Below are 17,032 nucleotides of genomic sequence, written 5' to 3'. Positions count from 1 at the left end.
CCTCGGCCTCCCAAAGTGCTGGGATTACAGGCGTGAGCCACCGCGCCCGGCCTGAAACCAGATTTTTAAGAATCTTGAGAGCAGGTAGGCAACACAACTCAAATGTCTTTGTCCTCAACACTGCCCAACTTAGGGTTAAGCACTTATTGAGTGCTCACTATTCCTACCAGGTGGAGGAACAAATGCTGGAGGAAGGATCAAATACCCTTTTCAGACTTGTTTGTTTTTGAGGCAGAGTCTCACTCCGTCTCCCTGGCTGGAGTATAGTGGTGTGATCTTGGCTCACTGCAACCTCCACCTCTTGGGTGCAAGTGATTCTCCTGCTTCAGCCTCCTGAGTATCTGGGATTACAGTCGCCTGTCACCACACTTGGCTAATTTTTTGTATTTTTAGTAGGGATGGGGTTTCACCATGTTGGCCAGGATGGTCTCAAACTCCTGACCTCAGGTGATCCACCCACCTCAGCCTCCCAAAGTGCTGGGATTACAGGTATGAGCCACTGCCCCTTCTCAGAGATTTTGAGCCTAAGACCAACCACTCTTAACAGGGCAAGAACTTCTCAAAGAAATTCAGAAATCCTAGGGTGTTGGAGGCATGCCGTAATATTGTCAGGGGTCATGAAGTTAACATTAATGTGAGAATCAGTGGGCATAGGAGTGGTAGGTACCAGGGGTTGAATGGGGAGAAATCCTGCTCTGCCTAAAGTTATTGAAATTCAGATTTTCATAAAACACTCTTTCAGACAAACATTCCAACCATGGTGGATTCAACCGAAGAATCACAAGTTTGTGAACCTTAATTGAAAGTCTTCCCAATAATTCATCTCCATGAACAGGCTAGATGGTATAAAATCTGTAGAAGCAATTCTGGAAAATCAAGCCTTGTACGGAGCTCCAGAAGCGAGCCTTATTCATGTGCCTCCATGAAAGGTAGTGCTTACAATTTCTGCTCACCAATCTAAGGCTAGACCACACAGACTGGGAGGAGTCCTTCTTTAACTCTCAGAAAGTTATTTAAAAGAACAGCTTTGTCCTTTCCTTCATACATCATATACTGTCCTCTTTCTGAACCTCTCAATACTGACCATATATCATTGCTGGTGACATTAAAAATCTGTTTTCAAGATTTAACAATATGATGCCTGCCCTATCCTCAGGTTGGTTTGTTTTTGTTATCTTCCCAGTACAGTTCATAGAGTTCCTCTGATCTATCCACTATCTCTCTTATAGGACATATAGTGTGCATAGAAACTCAGTTATCTAGGGATAGGTGTCAGGCCATTGTAGTAAAGGAGAGAGTTGAGTCATAAGGGTATAGAGAGTAGAGAGAACATGAAAAGGTACATGCTGCCCCTGACCTCAGCATCTTTTGCCCCAGGCTCTGTAGCCCATACAGAATACCAGACACCCTCGTGTGAACATTGAATTACCACAGTAAGCCTCTCTAAAAACAGATAAAGGTCTGTGATGCTATCCCTGTCTTGCAGAACAGGAGGGCTTTGTGATGCAATCTGGTGGTTTCATCCCTCTTCTGTGAGGCAGAAATGACAAGGTGTAGAATCTGGAGGCATTAGGTTTCAAGACAGTGAAAGACTAGGGAGAGGGATGGCTAGTGAGGTTTAGATCATGTTGAGTCCTACCTTTGTTTTGTGGGATGATCCATCTGCATTATTGCATTAATTATTTGGCAAGTGAAAAAGAGCCGCCAAAAATTAAGGTTGGGACCTAACAGGAGCTGTTGCCGGGTAGGGAAACACTATGACCATGCCTAAATTGATATGCCTCAAACAATATTTTATCCCCCAGCTTTCTCTTGTTACTCTTACTCCTTGCTTTTTTAAGGGGGTTTCCTCACTGGATACCAGAAGAGCTCCCAATTTGGGTAATTATTTCAGTTGGGGTCATTTAGAGCCACTTGATGGCTGAACTCCTTTGACTTCTAGACCCATCCATTCTCTAATCTGTTCCACTTTTCCTCCTGTCCCATCCTAAAGTCCCCACAGAACTTATCAAAGGAATGGGGGTGGGAGGCATGGAGTATGGAAGAGCCTGAAAGTGAGTCAGAAATAAGCAAATAAGGAAAGTCTTGGGGTGAGAAGAATGTAGAAAGGAAAGGTAGAAGAGTATATAAAATTGAAACACAGAAAAAGATTGGGAAATGTTTATGAGTTTTGTTTCATTTTAGATATGGGAAAAATGCGGTAGCAGCTTTATGTTTAATGTTTTTGTCTTTAAGTGTCACCGAAGAGTTAAACAAAAGTCTAGAGATACAACATCAAAAGGTAAAGTCCCAGTCTCTCCTCTGATTCACTTCCACTGTGGATAAGGTTCCCTTGGATCCTGGCCCTCTATGACCCCTGTGCTAGGAACCAGGTGCTCTAACCACTGCAGGCTCTAGTACCCCCATGGGACAATTTCTCATGAAAGACTTCCTTGGGTGGAAAACCAAAGGATTAAAAAAATTCTCTATCTTATCCTCCTGAGAATAAAGAATGAGGAAGTAGGGCAGAAGTCCTTAACTGAGTCATTTACTAGTTTTACAACCCTGTGGAAGTCACTGCAACTCTCAGTCTTGTTCTCCACAAAATGGGCATCTGATGATCCTTCCTCACTCCCAGTATGATGGTGAAGAACAAATGAGATGAATCCAGAACAACACATCGTAAATGGTTAAGTTGTACACAGATGTGACTTTGTGTTCTGACTCTTGGGGGTTTCAGTATCCTCTCATTGAAAGGCCTTCAACTTCTTATACGATGTCCCTGAATCCTCTCCTGTTCCACGTAACACTATTTCCTGTTTCCTCAGCTAGGAGAACTTCCCAGGAAGAAGCCGAGAAGTTGTGGAAGCTGCTCTTTCTCATGAAAAGGTAATCTCTTGTTCTTTGCAGTCTCCCAGCTGCTAGCCTGGTCTGTGATCATTTCTCAGCTTAGCTTGGGGTAGAGATGAGAACAGGGTTAATGGCTGAGAGGGAGACATAGACAGTGGAGGCTGGTTCACTGGCTGACAGAGTTGACAGGACATGGGAGCTGGGCCAGACATCTCAGGAGGGAAGAGTCACCCAATTCTGCTTTGGGCTAGGGCCACAGTAGTTCTGGAATTCAGGCCTGTACTAGTGCATAATTCATAAAAGACTCTACATGGGGTTGCATTCAGCCATGAGATAAGTTATTCAGTCAAGAGGAATTTTGGATAAAGAAGTCATCCCTGTTTTATTCTCTTTGTTCTCTCTCCTCTGAGTCTGACTGGACTCTGCTGACATTACCTCCTCTGGTTCTGTCATTAGGGAGATAGCCCTCAGATGGCAGCCTATCATCTTTTCTTTTTAATAATTCTAGAGAACAGGATTGATTCCCAAAAGTTGTTGGGTACATCAGCAGGGATACCAAATAGACCTCAGAATGCAGAGGTCCTACATGAACTTCAAGCTCAAATACCAGGCTTTGGCTTTCTTAGCCTCAAATGAAACTGGTCCGGGTTCTAACTGGTGATGTTCCTGGTGATGCACCATCAGCTAACCACCTGGCTTGTTTCTCCTAGTTCAGCTTTTTAACAAGTTCAACAGAGAACTGACCCCAGCTCCCAGCCCTCTCTGAGGGCCATGCCCCCGCCCTCCATGGGTTTTCTGAAGCCTGGCCCAACAAGCTCCAGACCTTCAACCCAGCCAAACTTGCCAAATGGCATTTTGTTTTTCTTTTCTTTTCTTGCTTTTTATTTATTTTATTTTTATTTTATTTTTGAGACAGAGTTTCACTCTTGTTGCCGGGCTGGAGTGCAATGGCACGATCTCGGCTCACTGCAACCTCCACCTCCCAGGTTCAAGTGATTCTCCTACTTCTGCCTCCTGAGTAGCTAGGACTACAGGCATGCACCACCATGCCTGGTTAATTTTTATATTTTTAGTGGAGACAGGGTTTCACCATGTTGGCCAGGCTGATCTCGAACTCCTGACATCAGGTGATCCACACGTCTCAGCCTTCCAAAGTGCTGGGATTACAAGTGTGAGCCACTGTGTCTGGCCTCCAAATGGCATCTTCTTAGGAAGAAAAGCAGAGAGGTACACAACAAGAGAGTGTAGGCCCCAGGATTTTCAGATCTAGGAAAGAACAGTGGCAACCCTGTCCCACACTCTTCTGAGAAGTCAGATGTCACTCTATCATTAATGTTTGTCACGTTTCTCCTCCCAGCCAGGGCTGGCTTCCTCAGGAAGGAAGTGTGCGGCGAATCCTGTGTGCAGATCCCTGCTGCCAAATCTGCAATGCTATGGCTCTGGATATTCAGCAATTGCTGGCGAGTGAGAATAGCCTGATCTCCCTGACTTCACTGGGGCCATCACAGGGCTCCTCTTGCCTAGAGGCTTTGTCCACGTCTAGTGCGTCTTTTGAGCAGAGTCAGGATCTGGGTTCCGAGAAATCCAAAGAGCATTCACTGGCATCTGTAACAACAACACGGTCACAATTAACAGATCAGAAATCTTTAACCCAGTCAGCAACCCAGTCAGCTGGTGCAGACAGCATCCAAGATTCCTGGTCTGATCACTTTCAGCGAGGTCAGGGATCTCAAGTCCCTGCTGTGTCCCAGGGCATGGGATCTCTGTCTTCAAACTTTGAGAAGCATGGAATTCCTCTAAGCCAGCAGGAGAGCGAGAAAAACAACTCCAAATTTGTCCTGGAGCACCAAGGTCAGGACAAATTTGAATACTAGATTCCCTTTCTTTCCCTGAACCCAGAGGTCCCAAACCTAAAACAATACCCTATGATCCGGCATTCCTTTAAACTGCTGTTGCAATGTCCAAAAGGTCCTGAGAAATCTTCAAGCACAAGGATATTAATGCACATATTCCCACAATTGAGGGATCCCAAGATCTGTGGAGGAGTTTCTGTGGCAGCTTATGCCACACTGCTTCTAATATTCCAAAGGGTGGAAAACAGACAAACAGCCATTTCTTTCACCCTGAATGCCATCTCTAAGGCCTCTGTTGAAGAGATGAGCTTCCATCCCCTTGACTCTGGGTTTCATGGGAGGCTAGATGGTCCACTCTAGCTTTCAGGGTTTTTGAAGGATCCACTATGGACTCAGAGCAGAAAAATTCCTGTGAACAAATCCCAAACCCCATGGCTCTAGCTCCACCCTCTCCCTTCTTTGAGCTTCTAAGTGGCCTCTGTCCATTTCCTGGGGGATGCACTGAGGCCTCCGTGTGCCACATCTGTAGCTACCTTACTGTGGTTTCTCTTTTCTGCACAGTAAGTTTCTGGTTTGCCTTTAGAGATCTCCACAACAGGGGAGCCCTTGGCCCTTTCTCTTCAATGATTTCTCCTTCATCTCTGTACTGAAAATCCTCCCCTCCTTCCCCACCTTTTTCCCCACATTCTTCATCTGACCACTGAGAAACCCAGATTAATGTCCTATATCTGACTCAGGCTAAGTGAAAGCCTTGGAGTGGCATCTGCTGTAGAGGCAGCTCCAGCTTCAGTGGAGTTTGCCAGCTGTTGTTCAGAGATCTCTGTAGATGCAGGAAATCATATGATGTAAGCCCTGGGACATGTGGCAGACTTTCCCACTAGATCTAGGACCTCTTTGATTGGGGAAGGCCATGTCAGTCCTCAAGAGGGAGGCAGCATTCTCCTAGAGCATGCCCAGAGGCTGCTAGGATTCCACCTCCAGGAGCAATTGAAATAGAGGGTTGATTTACCATTGCTGGGACCTGATCCAAAAGATCCAGCAGTCTATCCAGTTGCTCCTGTGACCTGATGACCAGTAATCCCTGCCGTGGAACAGCACAGCCCTGACCTATGGGAGTCTCCCCAGCATGGAGCACTAGAGGCTAGTGGGAACAGTGGCCTGCCCTAATCCACTGTGGCAGCAGGGCCAGTCCACAATTGTTTCCTCAGGCCAAGGTAATGTCACAGAGCCAACAGATCATGTGTGGGGAGCTACACATAGATTACAAATGTGGGGAGATCTGCTAGGGCATTGTCCCTGCCCACATCTGCCATTACTGGGACTGCAAATCACTGGATCTGTGGTATTCCCAAGGGCCTGGGCAGCAACTTGGTGCCACTGTCCTCCAGAAAGCAAACACCTGGACCTGGGAGTGACACATATCAGCCCCTACACAGATCAGGAAGGGACATTCTCAATACCAACAGGCCCTGACCAGCAGCAACAGGCCTTACCAGATGCTGTTACTGATGATCCTGAGCTGCCCAGAGCCTGTCCCACAAAGCGACTGAGAAACTTGAGACAAGTTTTGGCCTTTCTGTCAGGGCTGCCTGCTCTCTATTATGTGGCTTCTTCCAGGGCTGTGGTCTAGGCAGTCACTCACCAATCCACAATCACAGACTGAGCCCATCAGAGCCACTGATTCAGTCTCATCTGAACAGCAATATATAAGCCCTGGGCCATGCCTTCAAGACACCAATGAGGCTTGTGTGGATAATGTACAAGTGTTCTGGACTGAAATACAAGCTGATGGAGGTGGTACCACTAGAGAGGCAGACAGATCCTCACAGCCCCTAATCACTCAAGGCACCCATCTTGGCCAAACTCAGTATCTACCTGAAAAAGGAATTCCTTGACATTTGGGAAGTTCCAAAAGACAAGGGAGTCCAGGAAAGAAATTTCGACGATCCCAAAGAATATCTCCACTCAGGGATCCTTTAGGAGTCTAAAGATTGCTAAACCAAGGAAAAACATTGCTCCAGAAACTCCCTATCCCACTAGCAAGCTCCAATCCTGTACCCTCTGTTTGGTTGAGCTTATTCAACTTACTCTAACAGTTTTGCAAATTATTCTTACTTGGTCTTTTTGCCCCAAGTAATCCTGGAGGATGCTCTGGAACTCTCACTGCTCCAGATCCAGAATGGGTTGGCCTAAAAGAATAGCTTGCAGTTGAACCAAAGACAGTGCAGCAGAGCTACACGCTCTGTTCCAGAGCAGTATCCCATGCCCACTGGGATTCTGGGATCTCATACCCAGTGGGGGCATGACAGAGGCCCAGGTATTTTGTGTTCAGCTGGAGGCTAGAGTGAACAACCCAGCCTGGAAGGCCCTGAACCTCTTTGACCAGGTATTTGCAAGAGTGAGGACAAGTCCCTACCCCAGCAGAGAAAACAGATGACTCAGTGACATTCAATGACTTTTAAAGCAGCTTGGAATCACAGAGAAGGGGGTACAGCATTGGAGCTCTCCCCAGCCAGAAAGAACACCCATTCTGCCAAGGTTCAGGGGCCACAGGGACACTTCTAAGAAGAATTTCAGAGCTCACAACTTGCCAAATATATCTCCAGGATCTTTCTCAGGTAAAACTTTAGTTTAGCTAAGATGGCTGCCGTGAGTAGGGACTAGCAAGGATCTGTTCGGATCTGCAGAGCCCCATTTCCATCTTTTCAGGGCTGGCTATGGTTATTTCACCAGCTTCCCCCTACCCTGAGTTCTAAGAGCATCCTCCAGCATTACTTGGGGCAAAAGAACCAGATAAGAATAATTTGCAAAGCTGTTAGAGTAAGCTGAATAATCTCAACCAAACAAGGATTCCTGAGAATGCCAAATTTGGAGTGCCCAGAGCTTAAAGGGCCAACTTACTGGGCCAAAATTTTGCAAGTACAGTATTTAAAGGGTAAATTTTTTTCTGATCCAAAGTTTTCAGGGTTAAGTAGTTCAGGGCCATATTTTACAGGGCAAAATTTGCAGGGCCACACTTTCTAGGGCCAAGTGTTGCAGGATCTGGTAAGGGCCATCCATACTCACAAGAGTGCCATCCTTCCAGAAGCTCCGGAAGTTCGCTTGGATAACAAGATGAAGCTGTTTCTGCACTGGATTAACCCTGAAATGAAAGATCGAAGGCATGAGGAATCCATTCTCCTTTCTAAGGCTATGAGAGTGACCCAAGACAGGACAGAAAACACTGAGAAGAGTCCAACTGTCACCAAAGATCACGTGTGGGGTGCTACAACAGAGAAGACAACAGAGGACCCTGAGGCTCAGCCTCCCTCTACTGAGGAGGAAGGCCTGATCTTCCGTGATGCCCCCCAGTACCTAAATAATCTGTTCTAGTGATACTTCCTTCAGTCCAGCCAATCCTGGGTCCTGTGCCACTCCTACAAATGCTCCAAACTCTGTCCTCAAATTACTTATGCCACTCAACCAGGAAATCTATCCCAGGTCTCAACTCACCTCAGCAGAAGGCACTGGTTTATACAAGAATGCTCATTCCAAGAAAAGGAGTTCATAGGTTCCTGAACCTCCGCATCCCCCTGAAAAAGGCTTTCATTGTCATTTCCATTAACATGCATGTGAAGCAGGGCATTCTCCAAATATACTTTATAACTTTAAGCAAAGAGCCACCTGTTTGTGCCTCTTCATTTTCAATGTGTTATATGATAGACAGAGAGAGAGAGTAAAGGACCTAAAAAGTACTTCTTATGTGGTAGAGAAGCTTAAATCACATTTTATTTCAGATGGGTCAGCATTCCACATGACTCCTCCCAGCCCCACCCTAGAATGTGGATAAACGGACTTGAACAGACAAGAAAGGCACTTGTTTTAGGGGCATTGAAAGTTAAGGTCAGGCTTGAATTCTTATCACGGTGTCCCATGGTGTGTTGGTCCCAGAGGAGGAATGAGGACATGATGGTAGTATAAGAAGCAGTGGCCAGGAGTCTAATGCGTTTTTGGCCCACAGGCAAAATTCATTGATGGCTTCTATATAGTGTCTGCCCACAACCTGGAGGGATTGTCTTTTAGAGTGCCATGGTGCTCCTTCCTTTAGGAGTGTTTATCAAAAGCACACAGCTAAATATGGCAGATGTCAAAGCCAGATGATAGAATCTCCCTGTCTTTTCCCTGTTGTTATTGAGATCTTTAAGGGTAACCCACCTGAGAGTCTGCTCTAGTCCTGTGGCCTGTTCCAATCTCCATTGCCTTTCATTTGCATGGAATGAATGCTGCCTAGAATGAAGACTAGTTGATGAAGAGGTCCCTAAAAGGGTCAGAATAAAAACAACTTTGAACTGAGTCTTGCATTCAACAGTTCAAATATTCAAGTACTTACTAAGTGTTGGGCACTATGCCAGGCACTAGAGAGATAACAGTGAACAATTCACAGGCCTTGTCTCATGAAGCTCATGAACTCTGGGATAGACAGTCATGTAAAAACTCATTAGAAGCAATAAGGTGAAAGTACATAGGAGAGCACTTAATCTAGTTTTGGGGAATGTTCATGGAAAGTTTCCTAGGAGAGATGATATGTAGGCTGAGTTCCAAAGGATGAGCAGGCGCTAGTCTTGAAGGAGGTAGGGAGTGGAGAGGCTTCCCCAGGCTGAGGGTACAACAGGAACAAAGGCACAGCATCAAACAACAGCATGCTGTGTTAGAGAATGGTGACTCACTGCAGAAACCCCTGTATAATTAAAAAAAAAAGTACATTAAAATGTTTAAAGGATCAGAATGAGGTTGTCAAGCTGGAGAATGAATGGAATTCATTGACCCATTCTTCACTCCTTCAATAAATACTGAGCACCTATGATATGCCAGGCACTTTTATAGGCACTGGGAATACAGCAGTGAACATAAGACAAAAAAAAAAATCTGATTTCTCAAGGAGCTTACATTAGGAGCATGCCTGGGAGGAATAGAAAAGAAGTATAAATAAAACACATAGTATATAGAAGGTGACCAGATATATGCAAAAAATCAGGGTAACAGGATTAGAGAAGACTTGAATGGGGGTACAGTTTTAAATAAGGAGCTCAGGGCAGGTCTCACTAAGAAATTAACATGTGAGCAAGGACTATAGGGTGATGAGAATAAACCATGTAGGTAAATGAGGAAGAGCATTCTGGTCAGAAATTATAGCTAATGCAGATGCCTGGAGGTTGGAGGATGCCCAGCCTGTCAGAAGGAACAAGGAAGCCAGTGAACCTAAAGCAGAGTAATAAAGGAATAAAGGGAGAAAGTGGTAGAGGATGACTCCAGAGTGGTAAAGAGCCACATGGTATAAGGCCTGGTAGGTCAATGCAAGGAAGCTGGCTCTTACTTTGAGTAAATTGGGGAGCTGTTAGGGAGTCTGCTTAGATCTGACATGTCTTAAAAAGGATCACTTAGGTCATGGTACTAAAAATAGAGCATTGGGGGTATAGATTTCGGTAGAAGCAGGGAGATTAGTTGTAAGGTTACTCCAGTGATTATAGCAACAGAGGAGATTACAGGCATTTAGGTGCTGGATTCAGTTTGAAGGTAGAGACAATAGGATTTACCAATAGATTGGATGTGGACAATAAGAGGAAAAAAATGTCAAGGATAACACCAATGTTTTTGCCCTGAACAACTGGCAGGATGAAGTTGGCATTAATTGACATGGGAAATACTGACATTGGAGTAGGTTTGGTGTTACTGGGTGATGGGAGATGGGGAGTCAGGAGTTCACATTTGTATTGTATGAGATGAATATATGTTGCTTAGACAATTGGATCATTTGAGCCTGGAGCTGCAGGCAGATAGACAGCTAGATAAAGATAGCTAGGTAGGTAGGTAGGTAGGTAGGTAGGTAGGTAGGTAGGTAGATAGATAGATATAAAACTATAAGACTAGATATGACCACCAAAGGAGTGAGTGTAAATGAAAGAGATCTAAGGACTGGTCTCTAGGGCTCTTTATTGTTAAAAGATTGAGAAGAGGAGGAGAAACCCATAGGCAGAGGAGACTGAGACACAGCAGCCAGCAAGATAAGAGGAAAGCTAGAAGAGTGGTATACTGGAAGCCAAGAAAGGAAAGTGTTTCAAGGAGGTGACCAACAAAATGAGAAGTTGCCAGTCAGTCAGTTAAGATGAGGACTTGTAGTTGACCAATAGATTTAGGAATATAAAGATCACTAATGACCTTGAGAATAATAGCCCCAAGTGAGTGATGGAGGAACAGATGTGACTGGAATGGATTCAAGAGAGAATGGAAGGAGAACAGTTTGTGACTGCAAGTGTAATCAACTTTTTCAAAGGTTTTTGTTTCATAGAGGTGCAGGAGAGCACAGTGGGATCCAGAAGGAGTTTTTTTTTTGTTGTTATTTATTTATTTAAGTTCTGGGGTACATGTGCAGATCGTGTAGATTTGTTACATAGGTATACACGTGCCATGGTAGTGGTTTGCTGCATCCATCGCCCCATCATCTACATTAGGTATTTCTCCTAATGCTATCCCTCCCCAGTCCCCCCACCCCTTGCTATTCCTCCCCTAACCCCAACCCCCCAGACCCAAGTGTGTGATGTTCCCCTCCCTGTGACCATGTATTCTCATTGTTCAACTCCCACTTATGAGTGAGAACATGCAGTGTTTGGTTTTCTGTTCTTGTGTCAGTTTGCTGAGAATGATAGTTTCCAGATTCACACATGTCCCTGTAAAGGACATGAACTCATCCTTTTTTATGGCTGCGTAGTATTCCACGGTGTATATGTGCCACATTTTCTTTATCCAGTCTATCATTGATGGGCATTTGGGTTGGTTCCAAGTCTTTGCTATTGTGAACAGTGCCTCAATAAACATACACGTGCATGTGTCTTTATAACAGAATGATTTATAATCCTTTGGGTATATACCCAGTATATATTTTTATTTCTAGATCCTTGAGGAATCACCACACTGTCTTCCACACTGGTTGAATTAATTTACACTCTCACCAACAGTGTAAAAGCATTCCTATTTCTCCACATTCTCTCCAGCATCTGTTGTCTCCTGATTTTTTAATGATCACCATTCTAACTGGCGTGAGGTGGTATCTCAATGTAGTTTTGATTTGCATTTCCCTTTTTTTTTTTTTTTAAGACAGGGGACTTAGTCTATTGGATGGTTGGATGGTGATAGAAAAGATCCAGTCAAGAGGGATAAGCAAGACAGCTTGGCAAGGGGAGAATTTCTGAAAGAATGCTGTGGTGTGGAAGTGAAGAAGTGAGGGCAAGTACCCAAGTCAAAGAGCTGGCTTTTACTAAAAGCAGATATTTTGCTGGTGGTAGAAAGGAGTAGAATTAATGATGGAGGACATCATGGATTAGAAGAAAGAATCTCTCCATATATAAGGGAGTGTGGGCACAGACCCAGAGGGATGAGTGAGGAGCTGGGAAGGGACATGGCTGTGGGAAGGAGGAATGGTATGGAGAACCAAAGGCCGAAAACTGGGGGTAGAGAGGGATTCTGGAATTTACCATGGAAAGTTTCTATTAGGGCCCAAGCAGTTGGTGGCAGTGTGAGAGTGTTGGTGGGCAGGGAAAGGTGGTCAAAGCTGCTGCTGATATCTGTGCAGCAGGTGCTCTTGGAATACTGTGCCATCAGGAGAGATCACAGAGAAAGCTCTAAATGCATGGAGACTGAGCAAGAGCATGGGGCTGGAGATGAAGAAACAGGGCAGGGGTGACGAACTAGTGCTCAGAGAGGTGAGGGACCAGTGAGGTTATATAGGTGGGAGGAAAGAACAGAAGCAGGAAGACAAAGAGGCCTTTGGCCACCTGATATCCCTGAGAGGGTGGCACCTTTGCATTCTACTTCCAACCTACCACAGAAGAGCCAAGAGCTGAAGAAAGTGCAAGATGTAAAATGACTTCTTTATGACATGATGTGAGGGACAGTTGGGATGCCTCTAGTTCCTAAGGAAATTCAGGATCACTCACCATCCCATCGTGAAAAGGAGGAGGTGGCAGGACTTTCTTACTTGGGCAGGACCCCCAACATTTAGCACAATGTATCCACTTCTAAAAGGATGCAGAAAGCCCAGATAGGAAGAAGCATGGATGTGTCTATCTTCTGAATGCTGATTCTGTGCCTAGATGGCCTCCAGGCCATGGAGGCACAAGGTCTAGGCCTACTGAGCCAACACTTAACAGGTGTTTGCATAAAGCATCCCCAAAGATCAAAGGAGGTTTTGTGTTAAGCACATCCTGCCTGCCTGGTGGGAGTTGGGCAGAGAGTGATGAAGGAGGAAGACACAGAGTGAAAGAAGGTGACTCAGAAGGGTCACAGCAGCATCAGGTGGGAACCTGGGGGCAATGTGCACACATTTTGGTTTACAGTGGGTGGAGCAGGTCCTTCCTGTGGTCCCCCACAGGCTCCCACCCGCCCACAGAGATTTTGATTATGGTCATTTCAGGCAACAGGCCACCATGATTGCTCGACTTTTGTACCTGGTCACCCCTAGCAGGGAAGTCATAGAATATGCTGAGTGCAGAAGTGAATGTGGAAGCATCACCTTGCTTTGTTCAGTCCTGTCATGCCAGTCTCTTGCCAACATGGGACTGGGAGTCCCTGAGCAGGAGCAGAAAGTCCTTGTTCTGTTCAAAATTCCATCTTGTTGGAGATCCTCACACAAGGGCTCAGTTATCTCCACCATCCACTCAAATTCTAGTCCCTCTCCTCAGTGGGGCTTGGCGTAAAAGTCCAGAGGGACTAGAGGGACTAGAAGGCATCCTCTGCCACTAAATTTCCACATGCTCTGAATCTCCTTCTCTTTCAGCAGCCTCATTATCCCTTAACTAATGTTCCCATTGTCACCCTGTATTTGCCCTTGCCTGTCCAGGCTGAATCCCTGGAAAGACATTAATAATGGATGAACACAGAGTGAAAAAGAGCTGTTATAAAAATACTAATATTGTAGTCTTCTTTTAAAAAATTTATTCTTTTTTTCTTTTCTTTTCTTTTCTTTTTTTTGAGACGGAGTTTTGCTCATTACCCAGGCTGGAGTGCAATGGCGCAATCTCAGCTCACTGCAACCTCCATCTCCTGGGTTCAAGCAATTCTCCTGCCTCAGCCTCCCAAGTAGCTGGGACTACAGGTGTGCGCCAGCATGCCCAGCTAATTTTTTTTTGTATTTTTAGCAGAGACGGGGTTTCACCATATTGACCAGTATAGTCTCGATCTCTTGACCTCGTGATCCACCGGCCTCGGCCTCCCAAAGTGCTGGGATTATAGGCGTGAGCCACTGTGCCCGGCCAAAAAATTTATTCTTTAGAGCAGTTTTAGGTTTTCAGAAAAATTGAGTGGAAAATACAGACAGTTCCTATATATTCCCCTCCTACCACTGGCCCACATACACACTTTCCCTTATTATTAACATCTTGCATTACAGTATACATTTGTTACAGTTGAGGAACCAATATTGATGCATTATTGACTAAAGCCCGTCCTTTACATTAGGGTTCACTTTTTGTGTTATACATGCTGTGGGTTTTGACCAATGTATAATGACATGTATCCACCATTACAGTATCATACAGAATAATTTCACTGGCCTAAAAGTTCTCTGTGCTCTGCCTATTCATCCTTCTCTCCCTTCCTTCAAATCCCTGGTAATCACTGATCATTTAAAAAAAAATTGTGGTAAAAAATATATATAACACAAAGCATATCATTTTAGCCATTTTTAAGTGTAGAATTTGGTGGCATTAAATACATTCACAATGTTGTGTGACCATCACCACTATGTATTTCAAACACTTTTTCATCATACCAAACAGAAACTCTGTATCTACTAAACAGTAACTCCCTAATCCTTCCAACAAACCCTGAGACCCTGGTAACCTCTATTCTACTTTCTGTCTCTGAGAATTTGTCTATTCTAAGTATCTCATATAAGTGAAATCATACAATATTTGTCCTTTTGTATCTGGCTTATTTCAGTTAGTGTAATGTTTTCAAGGTTCATCCACAGTGTAATGTGTCAGAATTTTTTTTTTTTTTTTTGAGACAACGTCTGGCTCTGTTGCCCAGACTGAACTGCAATGGTGTGATCTCAGCTCACTGCAACCTCTGCCTCCCAAGTTTAAGCAATTCTCCTCCCTCAGGCTCCTGAGTAGCTGGGATTACAGGTGTGTGCCAGCCAGGTTTTGTATTTTTCACAGAGACAGGGTTTTGTCATGTTGGTCAGGCTGGTCCTGAACTCCTGACCTCAGGTGCTCTGCCCACCTGGGCCTCCCAAAGTGCTGGGATTACAGGAGTGAGCCCCAGTGCCCAGCCTCGTGTCAGAATTTTGTTCATTTTCATAGTTAAATAATATTCAATTTTATGTATATACTACATTTTGTTTATCCATTTCATCTTTGTTTCCACATCTTGGCTATTGTGAATAATGCTACTACAAACACCAGTGTGGAAGTATCTGAGTCCCTGCTTTCTTTTCCTTTGTGTTTATACCCAGGAGTGGAATTGCTGGATCATTATGGTAATTAATAGAGGAACTGCCAAACTGTTTTCCTCAAATGGCTGCACCATGTTACAATCCCACCAGCAATGCACCAGGGTTTCAATTTCTTTTCATCCTCGAGAACACCTGCTTTCTGGGTTTTTCTTATATTAGTCATTCTAAGGGGTGTGGTGTAACATTGCGGTTTTGATTTGCATTTTTCTAATGAGTAATGATGTTGAGTATCTTTTCATGTGCTTATTGCCATCTGTGTATCTTCTTTGGAGACTGCCTATTCGAACAAATAGCCCATTTTTGAATTGGGCCTTTTGAGTTTTTTGTTGTTGACTATGGATCTTTTTACTGTCTCCATAGTTTTCTCCTTTCCAAAACATCATATAGTAGGAATCGTATAGTATGTAGACTTTTCATATTGACTTCTTCACTTAGTAATATGTACTTAAGGTCTTTCCATGTCTTTTTATGGTGTGACACCTCATTTCTTTTTAACGCTGAGTCATATTCCATTGCATGGATATACCACAGTTTATCTGTTTATCTACTAAAGGACATATTGGTTGCTTCCAAGTTTTGGCAATCATGAATAAAGCTGCTATAAACATCCATGTGCAGGTTTCTGTGTGGATATAGGTTTTCAATTTATTTGGGTAAATACAAGGGAACTTAAGTGCTAAATCATATGGTAAATGTATTAGATCAGAAGGTCACAGAGATCCCTTTCTGTCATAAACATCTGGAATGCTCATGCTTTCTTTCAAATTCTTGAAAGGAGCGTGTGTGTGTGTGTGTGTGTGTGTGTGTGTGTGTGTGTATGTGTGTGTGAGAAAGAGAGAGAGAGAGAGGGAGAGAGGGAGGGGGGAGAGAGAGAGAGAGAGAGAGGGAGAGGGAGAGACAGAGAGAGAATGAGAGAGAGAGAGAGAGAGAAAGCTTTTGCTTAGGCTTTGACCTAGGAGGTTCTTGAAATGAGAGACTAGGCCTACAGGCCCCAGACACTGCCCACATGCCTCATGAGCACCAGATGTGCTCTATGGTTAGGTGAGGAAGCATGTCCCCAACTGAGAGGAACAGACACAACTGGTGGGAGAATGCAAAACTGAACACAGTCCTTCACTGCATACATTCCACATGACCAATTCTCATTGTCACAGCTAAAGTGTTTTCCTCAGAAATCTTTCATGATATGTTTTCCAATTTTTTTCACTGTGACTCGTAGTAAGAAATATAGTTTATGAAGTGACCTGCACATACATTTTTATAAATCTGTAACTAAATTCAAAGTTTTATGAAACAATCCTACTTTTATTATATGTGATGCTCCCTAATATTTTCTATCCTATTTCATTAAAACAACTCCAAAGGTGACTCTCTAAAATGATTTTGCAACAATAATGGGTCTGGACCTGCAATTTGAAAAATACAGCCTTAGGATCATTTTCCATTTTTTATGAAAGAAATACACTTTTGTTGTTTTATTTAAAGATGGTTGCCTTTATTTTTTTTTTTATTTTTTCCATTTATTTATTTTATTGCATTTTAGGTTTTGGGGGTACATGTGAAGAACATGCAAGATTGTTGCATAGGTACACATGTGGCAGTATGATTTGCTGCCTTCTTCCTCAGACAAGAAGAATATTGTGGAGTATAGGTAAGCTTTGTCCTTGACTGGAGTGATGGAAGAACATAATTCTCAAGGTTAAGAGTATGTGATCACATGTTCTTTTTCATGGAATCTAAAAATCAAATCAGTTGATCTCATGGACACAGGTAGAAAAGGATGGTTCCCACAGGCTGGGAAGGGTAGTGGGGGTTTGAGGGGAAGGTGGGGAATGGTTAATGAATACAAAAAGATAGAATT

At 44.0% G+C, this 17,032-nt stretch overlaps 1 protein-coding gene across 1 annotated transcript; it reads left to right on the top strand.

The window, feature by feature from the left end:
- Positions 1 to 1,518: 1,518 nt before the first annotated feature.
- FAM205C (family with sequence similarity 205 member C) lies at positions 1,519 to 8,333 on the top strand. Its single transcript, XM_037743656.1, is given in 6 exon segments — positions 1,519 to 1,653; positions 1,656 to 1,744; positions 2,236 to 2,281; positions 2,808 to 2,868; positions 4,187 to 4,293; positions 7,768 to 8,333. Coding segments are annotated over 6 exon segments (618 nt in total). The 5' UTR covers positions 1,519 to 1,625; the 3' UTR covers positions 8,055 to 8,333.
- Positions 8,334 to 17,032: the final 8,699 nt, after the last annotated feature.

Source organism: Cebus imitator, unplaced genomic scaffold (genome assembly GCF_001604975.1).
Source record: "Cebus imitator isolate Cc_AM_T3 unplaced genomic scaffold, Cebus_imitator-1.0 Scaffold149, whole genome shotgun sequence".
NCBI classification, from domain to species: Eukaryota; Metazoa; Chordata; class Mammalia; order Primates; family Cebidae; genus Cebus; species Cebus imitator.
Note: the sequence above shows the minus strand (reverse complement) of the source record. Positions and strands in the feature narration are given on the sequence as shown.